General features: G+C 31.9%; 1 protein-coding gene across 33 annotated transcripts in view; it reads right to left on the minus strand.

The window, feature by feature from the left end:
• Positions 1-22,191, minus strand: part of LOC145268594 (unconventional myosin-IXb-like) — a 349,537-nt gene that overhangs the window by 148,449 nt on the left and 178,897 nt on the right. For 24 of the 33 annotated variants that reach the window (XM_080124255.1, XM_080124265.1, XM_080124283.1 and 21 more), the window contains exons 7-11: positions 20,979-21,032; positions 16,928-16,982; positions 14,320-14,397; positions 5,746-5,835; positions 4,116-4,289 (exon numbers count right to left, since the gene is read on the minus strand). In XM_080124255.1, the coding sequence (XP_079980381.1) occupies positions 4,116-4,289; positions 5,746-5,835; positions 14,320-14,397; positions 16,928-16,982; positions 20,979-21,032 (451 nt within the window). The remainder of the gene's footprint in view (positions 1-4,115; positions 4,290-5,745; positions 5,836-14,319; positions 14,398-16,927; positions 16,983-20,978; positions 21,033-22,191) is intronic. The other 9 variants (XM_080124293.1, XM_080124274.1, XM_080124194.1 and 6 more) reach the window with 2 other exon arrangements.

Here is a 22,191-nt window from a genome sequence, read left to right on the forward strand (position 1 = left end):
TAAGAGAGCCTTTTACTCCAGTAGTTTCTTCCCCAGGACAGTTAGACTTTGGAATTCCCTGCCGGGTCCCTGCTTCCCCAACTGTACTGACATGCAGAAGTTAAAGTATAATGTGAACCGACATCTTGCTGCCCAACTCCCTAGACAGTACCCCTGATGCCAATGTCCCTGATAGTAGCCTCTTACAACAAAGTGGGAATATGCCTTGTTTGGGGTGAAAATGTAATAAAAAAATTTTAAAAAGTATTCACTAAATTTCTGTTTCTTTGGAATATTTTAATTTTTAGAGGACATAATTTAGGCACAATCTCCAATTGTAAAATATAAATATTTCAGATTTGCATTCAATTCAATCCATAGTCATTGGACACCAATTAAGCAAGATATCTTTAATTTCAACTTCTAAAGATCACTTAAATTTTTAAACACTTTCTATAATCAAAATCATGTAATGAATTTTTATTAAAATAGGAATAATCTAGGCATTAGGTTTCTTAGCATTAAATGTTGATCTTAATCTTCACAAGGTGATATAAAATTAGTGCAAAATTGTTCTACTTGGGGGAATTAATTTTACCTGTCCTAGGTTTTTTTTAATGTTCTAATCATCCCTCTAAGCACTAGATGTCAGGACGGTTACACTACTTCTGTGTGACAATCTGTACTCATGTTTGTTGCTGAGACCACTCATCTTAAAAGCATTTGTTAGTAAACCTTGATCTTGGCAGAGATTATCATTGATAATAGTGGAATGATCCTATTTCAAGGCATTTTTTTGGAAAGTCTTGGTATATTTATGGCAGCTCTTTTGAGCTATTTCTATGGCAGGTTTGTCTATTTTTTTTTTTTTTCTCATTTCCAATAGTTTTGTACTAAATGTTTGTTTTGTGACAAAAGGTTGTTCTCTTGGCTCTTGTTTATTGATGTACCACCATAATGTTTCGGTTCTAGGAGCTCAGTAAATATTAGCTGGTGTTCACAATAGTAGCTCAGTGTTGATCAATTTCTGAAAGATCCATATTTTCTGCTCCTCTTGGCATATTCAGCCTTGGTCGAAGCTCGTTTCTGTATGTTACTCTGTGCAATAGCAATCTTTTTCTCATTTTCATATCTAATACGTTAATGTCCTTTTGAATCCAGTTAATAACACCCAAGGTGTATATTATCACTGGCATGGCAAGTTAATAAAAACAAATGTGTTCAATCAAACAAAATGCTGAGATTACAATTTTTGTTAAAATCTTTAATAAACTGAACTTCAAACAAACTTTAGAAATGAAAGCTTATTCCACAACTGCTTATATATGTATATATAAATATGGCTGAGCATACATTATTACTTAACTACAGATAAAAAATTTCAAAATAACTAAATCATTTATTGATTCTATTCTTATAGCCAATTTAGATTTATGTTAAACTGTTAAAATTTGAAAGTTCCTTTCTCTTCTTTTAACACTAATTTAGCACATTTAGTTAGATTCCAGTCTTGTTAATTCAATTCTTGTAATAGCATTCTATTTACAGTTTAAATCTAATCAGATCTATATTGTTTACTGTTTGCACCCTAATAGTTTTAAGAAAGATATGAACCAACGATTTCCATATAGTTGAATAGCAACTAGTGTTCATTTAATGCTATACAATGAATAATTTACAACAGTTCTTGTTTACATAGCATTAAATATAATGCTATGTTCTTTTTTTATGTAGTTAAGTAATTACCTTAAAAACTTCTGGCCAACTCTATATATATTATATATATATATATACACATACACAAACAAATAAAAAAAAAAAAATTGAAAAAAAAATGGCATAAAACAATGCATTTCATGCTAACATTACATGAAAACAGTGATAATAGCACCAACTGACTGGACACCAATCTTCCACAAAAGTTAACTGAAAGGAAAGAAACTGCTTCAACAACAAATGGCATATACTGAAAAAAAAATGCCTGAGCTAAAGTCTCTCTTTCTCAAAGGATCGTCTACAATATGCAACGTCAGATACATAATCCATTTAGATTTCAGTTTGATATAACTCAACCTCAATAGATAGAAACTTTTATAATGATATAGACAACATATAAAAAGATAAAACACCAAGCTTATATGTGTAAGTATAAGATTCAGAAGAGGATAAAATCCTCACTCCCACTCTTTCATATTTTAAACTAAATAAAATAAGAATGTTACAGATTTTTCTTTTCACTTTCCTCTCCACGATCAAAATATCAAGATAGGGGTCATATGCCACACACCCTTATTATTGTTTACTTTGTCTGTCCACAGACCTCCCCACATTCCATCCAACCTTTTTTCACTCCTCTGCCACCACCTCTTCATTACCTGTACAAGAGCTATGAAAAATATTCATTTTGATATTGAATCTGTTATTAAAGAAACAAAAGATTAGTCCACTAATGTTTTTCATTTGATTCTTATATTTTTTAGTGTATCTACTTTTCCTTGCATAGATATAAAGCCACCAACTTGTAGATAAATATCTCTTCAGAATGTATTCAAACTTGAAAAATGTATTTGCTGGTTTAGACATTCTTAGATGTCTTGATGAGGCAATTTATTTGTTAGCAGCATTAATTGCATCTACTGGCTGACAGAAGCACAAATGTAACCAACCGAAGACATAGATTAAAATGAAGACAGACATGAAGTAGGTAGCAACCCTTAAATTTTTCGTATTTGTTGCTATAACGATGAATGATTGATAAATGTGGGTGGATTATTTTGACATAGAATTCAATGAATCATTGGAGCCAGCTCAACCTGCCCCAAGTGAATTTACATCTTAAAATGAAGAAAACTATATCATATGCTCATAGTCCCTTATTTAGAAAATATTAAATTTTATTAAAAAAAAAAAATTTTTTCAGGTGAATCATTCCTAAGCAAGCTTTTGTTTATTCAGATATTCTGTTTTATGATGTTCTGCTTCTCAGTATTTTTTCCCAGCTATAATGAGTCATGTTCATTAGGGTTATTAGTCGCGTACAAGCGACTCTATAAGTCACTCCGTCGGTTGGTCCGTAACACTTTTGTGCTTGGCCTTTTTGGTTAAGATCAAAGGTCTGTTGCTAATAGATGCTGTTCTTAGCTTTTTAAGCTTTTCTTGGACAGTGAATGAGGTATTTTGGTAAATGTTGCCAGTCAAGAGACTCCAAAGTCTACATTTATTACTTTTAATCACTTTAGTCGCAAAGACCCTGAACCCTTCCCCTCCCCAATCTCTTGTAGGGCCTTGTGCCTAATTTTGTTGTTTAAGAATCTTTTGTTTTTTACTTGATTGTATTTTCAAAATTTTTAAAAGCAATAAAATATATAAACAAGATCAAAGTGTAGTATCTGTTCTTACTACATGCTGTACTTATATTTTGTAACTTTGTAATATAAACTAGGAGATCACTTTTCTGTATTAATTTAATGTAAAATCATCACCCACTTTACAACCAGTCCGTCTCAAAGCCATTCAAGTCATTCTCCAGATCATTACCATTGTTTTTGAAGGATTTCAGTTATTTTTTAAGAATTCAAGTCATTCTTAAGGTTATTCAATTCATCCTTAAGTTCATTAAAGTCATTCTAAGTCATTTACTTTTTATTTATTTAAGTCATTTCATCCCATTTTTCGGTCATTTTAGTTTATCTTTAAGAATTTCATGTCAATCCTACATTCATGCATTCATTCATTACACGAGAGCACGCGACTAATGGCTATCGGCCTTGTTTTTTTTATTCAAATAACTATGATTCCCTAAATACAATTGGCGATTCAATGCTTTCACAGGTATTTTTCACCCAAACTTCAATGTCAACATTGTTAATTTCATAAAAATAATCTGTATATATATGAACTAAAAAAAATTAAGTTGCCATTCTATTTTACTCAAGCCAACACTTAAATGAAATTTTCAATATTTGTAGATAAAACAAAACATCCATACAAGCATATAGACAGCAATTTGCATAAAATACAAAAATACAATTATTGTCTACGATTCTATAAAGGCAACAAAAAACGCAAACAATTTAGAAGAATAAAGGAAGAAATGATGTCACAGTCATGGTTGCAGTAGCTTGACCTCAACTTGCCTGTGTGTAAGGGGGAGGCTGATCATTCCGGGTGCAAGATGGGACAGGGGGGAAGTCTACCTGATGTTCACTGTTGTGCCGTTTGGCGAGGAGGGCGTGGTTGACTTTTAACACAATCCAGTCAAACAGCGCACCATATAAACATTTTGCAAGTGCGTCCCTCGTAGCAATTGCCTGTAGAAGAAAACAAATTCAATAGAGACATTGGAAAAAGACTAATTTCAGAAATTAGATTTTTCAAAATTAATAGAAATTATTAGTTAATTAAGAGTGCACATTTTTAGTTGTATCACAGAATATTCAAATTACCATTACAAAAACAAGCTCTTAAATGTGCTAAGTGAATCAGAAACCAACAATAAACCCTGTAGATGCAGCAGGGTTAGCAATAGCCAGCACAATCAAAATATACTGGTCTTTAACAAATTTGTATTTCAACTGATCAGTGTGGAGGCAAGTTGAACAATAGGCACATTAGAGACATTAGTGAATTAACTCTACAAGCACTTCTATTTAAGAAAATGCCTTTAATCTGGTCTTGGCTTGCCAAACAAGCAGAATATCTGATGAAACTTTCTGGTGTTCCAAATATAGGCTTTTTTTAATTTGTTGGTTATATAAGATTTTCATAAACTTTTAAATTTAAATCATATTTCGTTAAATGTTCAATTATGTCCAATCATGAGGTGAAATAAAAAGTTCACGAAGCTTGTCTTTAATAATGCAACAGTCTTTAGATCAAAAAAGATTTTTAAATCATTATTAAATTTGGAAATGAGAAATATTACTTCAATATTGGAGTCAATAATAAAAATAGTATGATATCACTTAGATGTAAATTAAAAACATTCAAGAAACTTTTCTTGAATAAATTATTCTGTACTAAATAGCTGCAAAGAGATTTTTGTAAAGCTGACCCATGGACAGAAAATTTATGTTAATCATATCATCCATCATAATAGAGGATTCTATTGCATATACTATACAACCTCTTACAAAGGGTTATTGTTCTTATTTTTTTAATTTTACACCAAAATCTTCTTTTTTTTAAAAAAGACATATGTGCCATATTTATTGATATGAGAATATAAATTAATGGTTGCCATAAGCAGAGATTAATCTAACATCAACACACATGTGCAATAACATAAATGTAAAATATTCCAACTTAATCAGATTTTATACTTTAATGTCTCTTCCTGTAGATAATATTCTTAAAATGTTTGTCACAGTTTTTTTTATTTTCCATTCAAGCAATGAAGAGTCAAAAAAAAAGACAATTTAAGACAAAATTATAATGAGGTAATGAGTGTTTGGCAAGAAAGAAAATGTAAAGCAAAGCTTATGTAGTGATGCTGATGACTTTGCTAGATAATACATTTCAACCACAGAGTCAGCTACTAGAGTACATTTATCTTGTTAGAGAAAGTGCATAAATGAAGAATCACAGACATAAAGAACAAAAAATGCTGTATGATTTGGTCAGGTTAATCAGTGCATATTATAAAAGAGACCTGCATTTGCAATAACGGACATGCCAATGAAAGTAATATTCCAAACACAGGATTAAATTTTAAAATAAAGAGGATGGCTGAAACACAGATATATTCACAACACACCCAACACTTACATCTTCCAACTTATAATTCATGAACACTGTCTCTCCTCCTGCAACTGTTCTCTTCTGGGTTAAGGCTTCAATAAGGGTATTTTCTTTCACCTGAAAGGAAAAAAAAATGATTCTTTGTTCAGTAGATAAATATTAAAAAATCTAACAATTATATACAAAAAAAATATTAATGAAAAGAATCTAGAAAAAAAATTTCTCAAAGTTGTATTATCCAAATTTCTTAAGATTGTTTGCTGTATGAAAAGAAAATTAGAAAGTGGATAGATCTTGTGAATGACATCACAATGAGATTTGGTTGACACTGGTAGTTTTCTTCTCTAGTAGATCATCTAATAAAATGGAGGCTTTTAAAAGGCATTTATAAGGAACAGTTATGGAGAAAGTTGGGTACAAGCAAAAACAGCAGTTTTTGAATTCACATCTAAAACATATGACAATGAAAATAAAAGTTCTGAACTGATCTTATTAATACTTTCTCAAGTAAACAAAAGCACACATTAGGAGATAAAAGATGGCATCTTGCAGGCACATACAAGAAGAGTTGGAGAACTTTTAACAATTACATATGTTGATGATCTATATTTTCTTGACATAAGACAAAATTTAGTGTTGACTGATCAATAGAATATGAATAAGAGTATACGGTTTGTTGAACTAGTTCTGCAAATAATGTCCACACAAGTGTTTTCACCTCACTTTTAAACAGTTGGAGTCAGGCTGCACAAAGAAACAGGCATACTAAGTTGGGTTCTGTACATCTCATCAGCTAAAAATTGGAATCTACCAGGATGTATGACATTCCACTTTTTGTAAAGATTATTGAAGGTTTTTAATTCCTTTCCAGTTCTTCCAAAATAAAAAGTATTTTCTGTTAAATAACACTCTTATCATACACTCTTTCTTCTGTTAATTAGGAGTTTATCTAGCTGTTTTGAAATAGCATCATAAGAGCATCAATTTTAACTAATATTATAATTATAATGGCCATGAATACCCAATCATCTGAACTGGATCTATTTAACTTACCATTATAAACTCTTAGCTAAATGATATACATGTTGAGACATTTTTGTGTAGTGGCCGATTTCAATTTTCTCCTGAAAGAGTCAAGATACAATGGACACCCTTACTTCACTAATTCTACTCACTTGAACAATAAAAGAATCAACTGAAAAATATTTACCAGATTAAAAAATACATTTTTATTCAACATTTTTTTTGTTCAAAGTTTATTAATGAAAAACCTTGACACTTCCAAAGCATGTGGACCCGACCTCATCCCAGCTGTGCTATTAAAAAAGTGCTCAGCCGAAGTAGCTCCAGTTCTCTCCAAACTCTACAACAAATGCCTTAATGAATCTTGCTTTCCGAGCTGCTGGAAAACTGCTTCTGTGGTACCATATCTGGCGAAAGAACTGACCCATTAAATTATCGCCCTATTAGCCTCCTCCCACTTTTCGCCAAAATATTTGAGACCTTAATTAACCATGCTCTAGTCCAGCACCTTACAGATGCTAAACTTCTGACCGACCATCAATATGGATTTAGACAAGCCCGTTCCACGGCAGACATCCTCACTGTAATCTCTGAACGCATATACCATTCACTGGACAAAGCGGGAGAGGGCAGAGCGGTAGCTCTAGATATATCTAAGGCTTTTGACAGGGTATGGCATGAGGGTCTCCTCAGGAAGATTAGATCTTACGGTATCACTGGTAGAATACTTAACATAATTAAATCCTTCTTAGATAAGAGAAAAATCCAGGTTGTCCTCGACGGTCGTACGTCTAAACAATATAATATAAATGCCGGAGTGCCCCAGGGATCTATCCTTGGTCCTCTGCTGTTCCTGATATTCATAAATGACCTCCCCGACAAAATTGCCTCTGAGATGGGTATATATGCTGATGACACCACACTCTATAGCAGGCACGACAGGAAAACAAATGAACATATATCTAAAGTAATGGCAGAAACACTGGAGGATGACCTCAAATCAGTAGTGGAATGGGGACAAAAATGGATGGTAACGTTCAATGCCACCAAGACAAAACTGGTTTCATTCAATAATTACAGGAAACCTTCTCTACCACCTATAGCAATGGCCAACAACTCTTTAGCTGAGAGTACGTCTTTCAAGCTCCTTGGCCTAACGTTCACAGGAAACATGAGCTGGAACAATTACATCGAGGGCATTGCCAGGGCCGCTGCGAGGAAGGTGGGCTCTCTCTACCGTGCTAGAAAACTTCTAACACCCGAAAGTATCCTGTACCTCTATAAGGCCACTATTCGCCCATGTATGGAGTATTGCTGTCATATTTGGGCCGGTGCATCGGCTACTAGTCTCTCTCTCCTTGACAGGGTTCAAAAGAGAGTCGCAAATCTGATAGGCCCTAAACTGGCATCAAAACTTCAGCCTCTGTCCCATCGTCGAAACGTTGCATCCCTCTGCCTGTTCTACAAGTATTATAATGGTGAATGCTCTGAAGAACTGCAAGCACTTGTGCCCCCACGACGTGAACACCCTCGACAGACCCGACAAGCTGCAAAATCCCACCCCCACACTGTAGAGATCCCTAGATGTAAAAGATCGTTCTACTCCAGTAGTTTCTTCCCCAGAACTGCTAGACTTTGGAATTCCATTCCAGGTCACTGCTTCCCCAACTGTACTGACATGCATAAGTTCAAGTGCAACGTGAACCAACATCTCGCTGCCCTAATCCCTACATAGTGCCCCAGTAGATGTTTCCCCTGATAGTAGCCCCCTACACCAAAGTGGCAATGTGCCTTGTTTGGGGTGAAAATATAATAAAAAAAAATAAAAAAAAAATTAAAAAAAATGTGCAATATCAAAAAAGAAACAGGAGTATAGTGAGGGTGGGAGTATATATATTCATAAAATCTTTCGAAGTCTATACAATTTGTTTTAAATCAAATCCCAACTAGGAGTATTTTAAAGAATATAAAACTTAATTGCTTCAAATACAGATTGAAATAATTTCAAATTGCTAGAGCAGTGGTTCTTTAACTGTGTGTCTGGGTGTACTGATGTGCCCCAGGATTTTTTTTTTTTCAGATGCACTTTAGAGAATTCCTGAAATATCTGTCCAGACACAAGAAGCAAATGTGCATAAAAATAACAATGTTATACTAATTTTAGCAATACACATTAAATACACGTTAAAATGCTTTGGATAATCACAGATTTCAAGGGGTTTCTGCTAAAATAGTAATATTTTAAAAACCAAAGCACTTTAAGTCTTCAAAATACCACCGTTTTGTTCGGAAATGAATATACTTTCAAATGAATTAGTAAATAATAACATACATTATATATTTTTAGAGTTTTAAGCAAATAAAGTGATAAAAATGTGAATATCATAAAACGGCATTTTCAGTAAGATTTTGTAACGACCCCCCCCCCCCCCGGATTTCTAAACATTCGTACCGTGTTTCTGATAAGAATTTTTAAATGAAATTTGGAAATTAGCCAAAAGAGATGTCATTTTTAATAATTTCGAGTGTCCGAAATTCATTTGACCACTCGTTTTTTTGTTGTGTTAAAAAAAAGACTTCAAAATGATGAGTATTGAAAGTTTTGAAAAAAATTTTCTTCGGATACTCACTATTAAATAAAACAATCTTTTTACTATGTTTATTCGTTAAAAAGATGATTGGACAGTGTTTTCTTTAGTGGTATGTAGCAATTTAAAAACATAATATCCGAAAAAATCGTTATGTATTTGAATCAAGACTTCTGTAGTATTAGTGACCGTAGCACTCAGCAGCAGTGATAACATGGCATAAACAGACATTTGTTTTTGTTCTTTATTTTTATTCCGAATAGATTTTTTTTTTTTAATTGGAAATCTGGTTATAAAAAATTCTTACATGTTCAGTTAGAGCTATTTTGTTATCAACCATACAAATATTTTTAAAAAATTGGGTAGTAGTAAATTTTAAAATATTTTAACAAGCAAAAATGTGAAATATGATGTTTTGCTTCATGTGTACGAACGGTACACACACTTCTAATTCTTGTCCCTTAAAAAATGTTTTCAGTGAATTATTATCAAATGGAAACTAATCTACCAGATTATTAAAAAAAAAAATAAATAAATAAATAAATAAAAAAAATAATCAATATTTAAATATTTGTAGGAGGTGCTCAGTTAAAAAATAACAACAGTAGGAAAAGACATGAAATGTAATTAAAAATCAAAATAACATTAATTCAAAATTTTTAACAATTTTCCAGCTTTAGCAAAAACTTATTTCTTTTTTTATATTTAAATAGAATTTAAATACTTGATATTTTTCCAAGCATCATGTTTTCTGTTAGAGAGACGTCACTTTTTTAAATAACATTTATTTTTGTCTGTTTGACATAATTCTTGTAAAGTTTCACAATGGGTATCAAACACCCTCTTAAAAAAAGACTCGCTTAATTCTAGATACGAGTGGCAAGCCTCCTCCTAAAACCTTTAGTCGCAACAATAACGCTAAGTACGAGTGGCAGAGCTCCCCACTAAACAAACTTCCTCTGTGAGTTCATATAAACGTAAAAAAAAAGCATAAAAAACGTTTAAAGAAAAGTGCCCATGATTAATCCTCCCCCCCCCCTCCAAAAATAAATTGGTCAACTGTCCTTAAATGCTAGGATTGTCTTGAAATGGTGAATCATTTTACATTTATGTGAAACCAACCCCCACTCTAAATTCTAAAATTGTTTTTGTTTTGTTTCTATCAAGTCTTCAGGATGTTCACACACAATTTTCCTTAGCCCTATCATTAACCCAAAGTCAGAGTGGCAACCTCCCCACCTTCTCATAATTGCACATAGACCCTCTTAAAACCATGCATAATCACCTTTTAGAAAACAAACAAACAAACAAAAAACACCCAGGATTTATCTATCATAGGAAAGGGGGGGGGGGGTAACTGCCCTAAAACGCTCGAATGATTCAAAATGAGAAATCATTTTACATTAAAATAATTTTTGTTTATCTTTTATTAAAGTTTTTCAAGTTGTTCACATGCAATTGTCTATAAAAGTAGAATCACATATTTTGGAGAGGTGGTCAGATGGGGAGGTGTAACAGAAGGTATTCATCTACAATAATACCAAAGAAATATTGCAATATATTCATTTTTAACCAATCCTAGATTTCGATTTCAGTTTTTGGCACATAAAATGCATTACAACTAAACTTTGAGTTCCCTAACTTTTCTTATAATGAATACATGGCATTTTTAAGCAATCGCAGCATGTTTATGTGCATTTACTGCAGATTATTTGGAAACCATTCATTTTATGGAGATTTTCAATAGCATATTCCGATTCCTTGCACAAAAATACACTTATATGGCAAATTTCATTGCTTAGTCTTGTGTTTTAACAAAGATATAGCATTTTTACTGAAAAAGTAGTGCAAAAAAATGTGACAAAACGCATATGGTCTTAAAGAGGGGAAAATATCCAAACACTCAGGGCATAAAAATAGTCATAACTTCCTTGATTTTAATTGGATTTTAAAAATTTAAAAAGATTCTTTCTTAGCTTATCAAGCTCTTTCTATATATACCAATATTGAAATATTTTAAGCCATTTAAATTTTTTCATGTGTATTGCTACTAATTTCATACAAAGATTCATCATTTTATTGCACCAATATTTTGATAGTTATAAACTACTTTTTTATGACTAGCCATTGTTTTGTAAATACTGCACATGTTCAAAACATTTACCAAACACTGGTGCTGGCCCAGCACTAGCCATCATAACGTGATTACTGCTGGCCCAGCACTAGCCATCATAACGTGACAACTGCTGGCCCAGCACTAGCCATCATAACGTGACAACTGCTGGCCCAGCACTAGCCATCATAACGTGACAACTGCTGGCCCAGCACTAGCCATCATAACGTGACAACTGCTGGCCCAGCACTAGCCATCATAACGTGACAACTGCTGGCCCAGCACTAGCCATCATAACGTGACAACTGGCAGTTTTACATCAGCATAACAGCCATTGTGAACGTACATGTGCTGTATCTTGTGAAGAATAAATTCTAAGTACAATGAGAGTAACCAAAGTTTTGGCTTTTCATGGACAAGGAATACTGACACTCTGCTGCCAGTATGTTTAATTTGTGGAATGAAAATGTCAAATAAATCAATGCTTTTTAGTAAACTAGGTAAACATTTTAAAATTAAACACTCACTTACAAAACAAACTCCCAGTTATTTCAAGAGAATGTCTAAACAGAAAGCAAGAGCAATCAATTCTTTTAAAAGTTTAACAACTGTTTCTGATAAAGCACAAATTTCTTTGTACCAAGTCTTGGAACTGATTGCACAAAATATGAAAGCTCATACTTTTGGGCAAGTCACTTATCTTGTTTGCTTGCCAAAAGATTGTGAGTATGCTGTTAGGACTTGAAGCAACTATGAAAATAAGCAAGATTCCTTTGCCTAATCATAATGTTCACAGGCATATTTGAGAAATGTCTTCTAATATTTAGAAAAATGTATGTGGAAATAAACTCTGATGTTCCGATTTTACACTGCAAGTTGATGAATAAACCAACAAAGTACAACTCATAAGATTCATTCATTTCATCAATGAAAATCAAATAAATCAATTTCTTTCTTTGCAAAGAATTAAGTTCAACTACAAAAAGTGAAGACATTTTTAACATTCTGAATAACTATCTTCATAAATGGCAGTTGTGGAAATCGTGTGTAGGTATTTGCAACGACACAGCTCCTTTAATGATTGGATGGAACAAGGATTTTTACATCTTTTATAAAGAAACAAAATAAGGATGTTATTTTAACTCAATGCTTCCTTCATAGACATGCCTTGATGTCAAAATCATTAGTAAAGAATTTAATAGGCATCTTAGAACAAGTACAAATGGTGAACTTTATTAAAACGAGATCTGTTAAGTTACACTTATTTGAAAAAATTTGCACCAATATGTAGTCTTAACACAGACACACAGGTAAGGTAGCTTTCAAGAGGCAAAGTACGTAAATGGATATAGGAGTCAGGACAAGAATTTGTAAAATTTTTTGATGCAATGAAGCAATTACAATTTTGTAGCATCTGCCTATGTGAATTTTGGATTATAAAATTACAATATTTGGCATCGATTTTTCAGCATATGAATTTTTTTAAACTCTAGTATGCAAGGAGAAGAGGAAGATATCCTTACCTCAACTGATAAAATAAAAGTATTTTAGAGAAAGTTACAGATTTGGGAAAGGACAGCAGCAGAAGGTAATCTCAAAATGATTCCATTAGTAAGTAATAATTATAAACCAGAAATTCTGCCATTGATAATTCAACATTTATCAACATTGGAAAAATATTGTGATTTTCCATCAATCAACTTTGTACAATATTATTGGATTAGAAACACTTTTGTAGAAAATGCAATAGATTCTACTGGCAGGTGTGTTGATTGATGATTAAATACAATTATCTCTTGAAACTTTTTGGATTTCTATCAAAGAAGAACATGTATCAATATTTAAAAAAAAAACTTGATGATTTTATTGCAATTTTTCACTTTATATATATGTGAACTAAGATTTTCAACCCTTGCCTCAAATGTAAAAGAGAAAAATTTTAATGCATTAATGAGGAAACGAGAGTTTGTCTCTCAAACATACAACCAAACATTGCAAGTTAGAAATTACAAGTACACATCAAGCTCATATTTTCTCATTAACACAGAAATGAATAAAGTTATAAAGTTTGAGAACTACTGGCTATAAAGGTATATTAATTTAGCTTCTATTATATTTTGTACGAGCAGTTCAACCTGGGTTTGCTCAGAGCCTATGTACTGTTCATAACTTTATGTGCATATGTATATATGTATTAAAAAGTTTAACTAATGTCCAGGTAACCTACATCTAAAATTGGCAGAGGAGTTTGGTAGAGTCTGCAATGGTCAACTCTTTCAAATTTGACCTCTTGGCAGCAAAATTATCACTCAAAAACTGATAAAAAAAGCTTGCTCTATGTCTAAATACACTTTATGTAAAATTTCAAATGTTTAGACCAAAAATTAGCTGAGTAATTTGCTAGATACCGCAAAGGTAAAATTTTAAAAAACTTTTCCCCAATTTTGACCTCTTAACATTTATCGTTTTGGGCTCAAATCAAATTAAACTGTTTGGTTTATATCCAAGTAACCTATATCTAAAATTTCAAGTGTTTAGACCTAAAATTGGCAGAGGAGTTTGGTAGAGTTTTCAAAAATCAAATCGTTGAACTTTGACCCCTTAACAGCTAAATTTCTGGCCAAAAACGAATTAAAAAGATTTTCCCAAATCTCAATACCCCTTATGTCAAATCTCGTGTCTATAGACTGAAAATTGATAGACTAATTTGGTAGGGAAATGTACACACACAGACAGACACTTTTATAGATACAAAGAACTTAATCATAATATATTAGAGTGTGCCTGTAACTAAAGTACTGTAAATGCACACAGACTGTATAATGTTTAAGAACCCCCGTGTTAGACTATATTAAATGGAGGGAAAAACGTCCTTACCTTTAACAGGTCAGATATCACAGTGATAACTTGCTCATTTCTAATAACCACAGATTCATCATGATGGAGATCTCCTTTCTGTAAAAAAATCAAATAGTAAACTTCAAGAAGTAAAGATGAATGCAATTCTATGTTATGTGTCTCTCCTCTGGACAGAGAAGTTTTAAGAAAATATATGAAAAGATCAGTTATTTCCTTTCTTGTTCAATGCTTTTCTCATAAAATTTTAATGCAAAACCAATCTGCATGAATCTTAAAAATACTTAACATAGGGCAACAGTCTTGTAAAAACTGTATTTTAATGTACATTTGGTAAGTATTTTTTGGTAGATATTAATGACAAAGTTTGTTTTGACTGAAGTAGATAAAACTGTATTAATATTAAAATAGAATTCTCAGTATTTCAGAATAAGTCTTTGAAAATGGCAAGATATTTGAGAACTATGACCGTTTTTGAAAGGAAGAATAAGTAAAAAGAAAGATGGTTTATGTTAATGGAAACAACCTATATACCAATGGGACTTTGTTACATGGTATACTTTTCTCTAGTGATACCATATTCAAAGTAATACATTTGCCACAAGATCATTATTAAGTAATAAACTGCTCTCCAACAATACTTTTTCAATACTGATCTCAATTGCTCAATGATCTTAGTATTTTTAGTGCTAAAACATCTTCTCTCAACTTCCATTTAACCAGTCTTTTATGGTTAGCAGAGCAGACAATAACACATAGCTGATGCGTATAAATACTTTCATTCTAGTATGTATTTTTTCTTTCTCAGATCAAAGTTCTGCCTTCTAAGCCAAAATGTGCTCTTATGACAGCTAAATGCAAGTCAATGCTATTTCTCCACTCACACTGGTTCATATATCATCCAGAGATTTCATTACAGGCATTATAATTTTGCTGAACCAAAAATGGATTGACTAATTTAAATACAAGAATTCAATATAAATAATTATTTTTCAAGAAATAATTTTTAATCACTAAACTGAGTTTTATTAAAGCTTACTGTGTTGCAAAATGCAAATAAGTATTTGCTTGTGGCAAAAATACATTAAAAGAAAGTAAAAACAAAAAAAAAATACAAAACAGACAACTTCAACTTGGTTGATAATGAAAATCTTTTGTGGACCAATATTTTTTTCCTTTTAATTTAATATAAAAAAAGAAAACAAAAGAGAAATGTATCCAAATCACGTGATACAATTTACAGGAATCATCTTTATTCTACAAACCTAAAGAAATATTTTAGTTTGTATAAAAATACCAGAATGCAGTCACCTTTGTATTAAACTTATCACTTTCAACATTTACTGATTAGTCACCGCTTATCAAGGAAGGAGGGGAGGGTAAATCGATGAGAAGAGTTAAATAGATTGTCAGTTAAAGATGATTGCCACCATGAAAGGATTGTAAACAAGGAGTGGAATAGACAGAACATTACTTAAGACTATTATCCAGGGGATGGCTCAACAAGTATTTGCTTAAATTAGACTTGAAGACAACCATGTCAACTGGAAAGCAGCCTCTTTGCATTTTGTTTCAAAGATGGGATATTTATGAAAGGAATTTTGTTCATTTGATTTTTGGTACAGAGATAGAGATAAAAAAGTTGTTTTTTTATTGCAGATAGGCGAATTCTTGCTCTGAATGTTTTCCAGGGGTAAGCAAGGGTCTTAAAACCAAGTCAAGAGCCTAGCATTAATATAATAATACAGTTGAAAAAGGCTAGCAACATCTGTTTGAAAAAAAGCTGCAGAGTAGAAAAGAGATCATCTCTCACTAGATTGTGAAGTAGATTTTGTAAAGGCAAGAAAGAGTACTCTGAGCAGCAGCTCCCCAGATATGGCAGCAGTAATCCACCATATTAGGACCGTTTTGTGAATAAAGCTATCCATCACAAATATAGCAGTAAAATCATCTTTAATTTATGTACGCGATTAAGTTCGCAATGAAAGATCTAGATTTATTATATAGTTTTTTTTATTTTCTTATCCTTTTGTGTTTACTTGGGATGAAGCATCCTATCGGATGCCAGACATTGACCAGCTATTTCAGAGACTCCAACTAACAGTTCTTTTAGGATTCTAACTGTTCTTTTAAGAACAACTGTTTTGATCTCTTTTCCACTTAGTTCACCAGGTATATTCGTCAGGGAATTTTTTAAATTCTATTTCATCAGCTTTGTAATTCCTATTATTACTGGAATGAGGAATCTTATTCCCTTTTGTATATTTTTGGTTAACTCTTACTATCAAACCAACCTTACATGACCGGATTCAGTATTACTCTGGGCTCATAATGGTAAACCATATTCATTCCACAGCAGGGGTCAAATTAGAAACTAAGTTGCCAAAGATTTAGGCTATAGGTTGTAGAAGTATGTTTAAAAAGTAACATGACTGAGCATATTTAGAGAGAAGTTTTAAAGAAAAATGTTGCACACTTTTTTTTTTAACTCTTCCATTTTGTTAGCCGTGTCCACAGGTAACGCAGGTATTCCTGCTAGTGTATTATACATATTTGCAATTTTGTACAACTCAACCATCAAAAATTAGTTTAGTTGCAAGAGATAATTTAAGATGGGTGAAGCTCTTACCTTTTTAAATTCAATATTTCCCAAGTGCAAAACAGCAGATAAGACGGAAAAAATCCTGTAAAAAATTAGATAACACAGTATTGTAAAAAGTAAAAAATGTGTGTGCGTGTATATATATATATATATATATATATATATATATATATGATTATTAAAATGGATAAAATTCGACGATATGAAATTTAAAATGGAGGCGGAGAGACCTAGAGGTGCAACGTTTCACCCATTTTATGCAGGCTTTCTCAATGAAAACAATTTAGATACAGGATAAACCTAAATACTCCTTTCTTAATTTATTTTATATCATTTTTTTCTTTTTTATTAACAACCATAAACTGTAAATATGTATATAAATGCTTGATTTACATATACTATCCTCTCATCATTGACCATCCCTCTTGAGAAAGCCTGCATAAGAGCCTCTTGGTCTCCCCCGCCTCTATTTTAAATTTCATTTTATATATATATATACATATATATTTTACTCACCACAAATCTCAAGTACAATACAAAATCAACAAATAACAGTTAACTGTAAACAAACATTAGACAAGTGCTGTTTGCACTGCAATTTCTACTTAGAGATACAAACTTTGTTACAAAAACATTTTGAATAGTTACAACATAGACTTTTAAACACATACACAAACAAACAAGAAAACAATGTACAGGTACAACTAACAAAGAAAAGACAATAAGGACTAAAAGGTGGTAAAGAAATGAATTCTGATGCTTTGAATTTGTACATAAACTCAACGAGGGCTACTATGATAATCCTATATCAATCAGTATTTTTTGTTTTTAACTTTGATTTGTTCGATTCATAAAACTGGTCTATATTATATATAACATATTCTTGTGTCCTGACAATGTTAAGGCAGTGCAAGTAGTTCTAGGAAACGCAGTTAGTAGTATGCTTGAGGGCGATATTTTGCTAAAGAAGAAAACATCGCAAAAGCATAAAGAAAAGATAACTCCAGGAATAGTCGCTTTATCAGATGATTTTACTGATTCACATCCATCTATGTGTATTGTAAGAAAAGCTGGAAGTGCGGTGAATATTAACAGTTGTTCTTAGGGTTTTTTTTCTGTACCAGGGATGTTTATTTGCCTTGTTACAAGGCAGAATTATGAGCGCTGTATGATGGGACTATTATGATAATGCCTTTTACAATGCATTATCATAGTAGTGCCATTATAGGTCATATTATAATTTTTGACATAAAACCAACATTTATTAAAAGCTACAATTAATTTTTTTATTACTTTTACAATATCAAAACCGAAGTGCCATTTAGGAAATAGAATAGGGGGAGGGGACAGAACAAGGGTGACATACTAGAAACAAATGGCCTCAAACCTATCATAGTAGTCCCTGTTGACTAGGAAGATAAAGAAGATAAAACTCCTATATGAGCTGGATTTTCTCAATGAAAAGAGATATCATTTCAAAATTTGCACTTTTAAATATATTTGAATAGGCCTTTCTTCGCTTGACTATTAAGCACTAGAGGCACAAAACACTCAAAAGACCTGCAAACAAATTAAAAAAAAAATCACAGTGGTCAATGAAGACATGTTCAACCTAGTGCAGCATTCATCTTTATAAATAATGGAAATAATGATTTCTGGAAAATAAGCACAAACAGAATTATTTTATGGTTTGGGAAATTGATTATAAAAATGAATAAATAAATGTAAATGTTAAATAGTAACTTTTTTTTTTTAAAATTACAGGCCTTGTCATCAGCAATAGAACATACATTTGTGATGACTAGGGCTATGACAAGAGAATATTCTTTTCATTATTTTGACTCTCGAGTATATATCAGTTAATATCATATGTTTTTAGATAGAGTGATGTGGTTCTCGATTGATTAATTGTGTCTGTGTCAGATATATACTCCAGAGTCAAAACAATAAGAATATTCTCTTGTCCTAGCCTAGTGATGACTAATAGAATTACATATATTTCAGTATGTAAGTAGAACATCATATCATAAGTACATACTATCTATATAGATTTTGAAAGCATTTACTTAAAACTTGTCAGAAAGAATTATTCTTTTTAATTCATTAATACTTGAAAGGCTGTATGCTAATACATTCTGTAATTCCCAGGTCATGCTATGAGCTAGAAGGCCTTATAGTTAAGACTCTTCTGCAGAAGGAATGGGAACTTCTGTCTGCAAAGTGAACATTACAGTGCACAAACGTGAATATTTCACCATCAGTTGATGGATAACTCAAGATAAGGGCCGTACTTAAAGAAAAGAATTCTTTTTTATTAATTTTGGCTTTAGATTGTAATACATTTTGGTTTTTAAACATTAAAATATTCAATTAAAACATTACAAAAAGCATAATTATTGTTAATTGATCAGGTTTTCAATATACTTTGATTATTTCTAAGTTTTAAACTAATTTTTCAACAATTTGATGTTAAACAATGTAAAAAAGACGGAAAACTAAAAAAAAAAATGTAATATCTTAAATTATTTGGACTACTACACTAATCTTGGAATTTAATCATACAATGTTTTAGCTAATGTAATCAACAACCTTCTTTAGGTGCATCTTGTCGAACATGGAAATTTAAATGGAATTTGGAATGAGACCCTTTAGTTGATTGGAGGAGGAGGTAGTTGTTATCATCTTAAACAATGCATAATTGCATTCATAGTATCATCAATACTGAGGATTGAAGTTTCAATCTCAAGAATACTGCTCTCAGAACTTGTTAACACTTAGTACTTTTATCCGTTGTGCTACCCATCTACATGGAAATTTAAAGTTCAATCCTCAGTAAGATACTGAGAATACAATTAAGAACTACTTTAGACTACTATTCTGTTATGGCTAATAGAATATGGATTAAATAAAGGGTTTGGTTCAAAATTCTGTACAGATTCGACAAGACACTTTGTAAGATCAGAGGTTACATCAGCTAAACATTGTGAAAATAACATCAAAGATGAGAATAGAAATTCGAATAATCCAAATAATATGAATTATTAATCCTGATCTTAAAACTTCCAAACATAAATATACTAGTGGGGGTGTCCGGCGTTGCCCAGGTGTTTGGAGGTGTTAAAAAAACAAAAAAACGAAGTGGTAGTAGGCAGGCAGGCTCGAACCTGCGACGCAAAGGCAGAAAGAAAGTGAGAGAAAATGTGATATCTTACTGCTACGCTATGAAACCATAGGAAGTGAAAAACCTTCAAATTTAGCAGCGTCAATCAAAAAGTTGACTTGCTAAATTGCAGAAATTAACGTTGGCTGAAGGCCAGTTCCACTTCTGCCGTTTCATTTATTTGTTTCTCCACGATGTTGGAGAAACCAAGCTCCTCCGAAAAAGGGGGAACTCTTAAATGAATAGCAATTGTTTGATATAAAAGCTAATTGCTTTCAAGGCGTACCTAGCAGGAAAGCCAAGCCACCTACTTTGCTCTGATTAGTTTCGCTTTTATACAAAAAAGACAAACAAACACGTGAAAGGACAGAATAGAGGGAATTTTATAGAAGTCGATCAAAATAAAGAGAGAGGACGTCCATTCGCAAATCGTACATATGATCTAGGGAGTATATAAAAAGTTCTTCAAAATAGTAACCCTCTAGAGAAGCCCCTTAAAAAAGCCTTTCTTAGACATACAAAAACTTGTGGCCATTTTGCCTTTTATATATAGAGATAACAACAAAAGCAGATGAAATGCTCACATTTAAAAATACCCGACTTACCTGAACAAAAATGAAATACAGAAATCAAGGAGAATTGGATGGAGAGAGTTGGAAAGCAGATTGGAGTAACAGTGGGACAAAGAAGAAGAAAAGAGTAAACATCAAATTCCCTTGTCAAAAATTTTACATTGACACAACAAATAGCATTGATATTCAAACCTACAAAACCTTTGATCCAGAAAATGGTTGATCTTGGAGCGGAAAGTTTAGATTATCCAAATTAAAGTATATTCTTTAATTTGGATTTCAGATTGGTGAAAAGCAGGTGGAGAAAGCATGAAAGAGAAACTCCATAAAAGAAAATACCACTCACTTCATGAAAATTGGCACCGAAAGGGAATTTCTATAGGCAGAGTCACCTATTTTTCTGGAATGATAGAATCGGGTGTGGGTTGACTTTAAAATAAAATCTTTAGGAGGTAAAATTTTTATGAAATTTTATTCATAGCTTCATTACACAACCATCAGTAAGAAATACTGAAATATGCCAGAGAATTTTCTATGACATTTATGGAAGATCATTTTATTACATTTTATTCAGTAATTGAAAGCTAAAAAAAAGAAACCCAATATAACATACGTATATAAAGAGTAAAACTATAAAAAAAAAAGATGGCACCCCTCTAAAGATTAGAACTATAAAGAAGAAACTCAAGATAGCATCCTTATATAAAAATTAGAATCATAAAAAAAATAGCATCTTTAAAAGATTAGAAGCATAAACATAAATCCCATAATAGCATCCCTCTAAATATTAGATCCTTGAAGAAAAAAAACAAGATAGTATCCCTCTAAATATTAGAACCATGAAGAAAAAACCCAATATGGCATCCCTCTAAAGATTAGAAGCATAAACACAAAACGTAGATAGTATCCGTCTAAACATTAAAAAGTCTAAAGAAAAAACCCAAAAGGGCATCCATCTAATTTTGTGTATATTTGACACAATAAATATTATTCAAGTTACAAAATTAAATGAACATTAAAAAAATACATTTAGAAAGTTCAAGAACTAAAAACTTTTTTAAAATGATTTTAAAATGACGAAGTAATGTGTCAATTTGTAGATAATTTGATTCATTTTGTTTTACAACATATCAACCTCATTGGGTCATTTTATGCAAAAATCGTATATATTTTGTAAGATTCGTTTGTTGATCAATCGCTTGCAGACATATTTTTAAACAAATAGTCTGTAAATTATAGCTTCTACTTAACTCATATACAGAGATAAGCAAGAGAAATGACCAAATCATTGCTGCCCTCTCATAATTTATAAAATAAAATTAACCATTATGCAATAGCATGAAACACCAGTTGTATCTATTAAGCAGAGACTTAACATACTATAGATTTGTCAAAGAGCTTATTTGTAGTAAGAGATATTTACAAAAACAAGATCCAAAAAATTGACTGAAGAAATATATAAAAGCTTAAGTAAATGGACATTTTATCTGTTTGCTGAAAAATCAAAATACATCAAGCAAAGATTTGAAAGATTAGTTAATTGTTAAGATATTATGTAG

The sequence above is a fragment of the Euprymna scolopes genome, chromosome 4 (assembly GCF_053919585.1).
Source record: "Euprymna scolopes isolate OS-2025 chromosome 4, ASM5391958v1, whole genome shotgun sequence".
NCBI lineage: Eukaryota > Metazoa > Mollusca > Cephalopoda > Sepiida > Sepiolidae > Euprymna > Euprymna scolopes.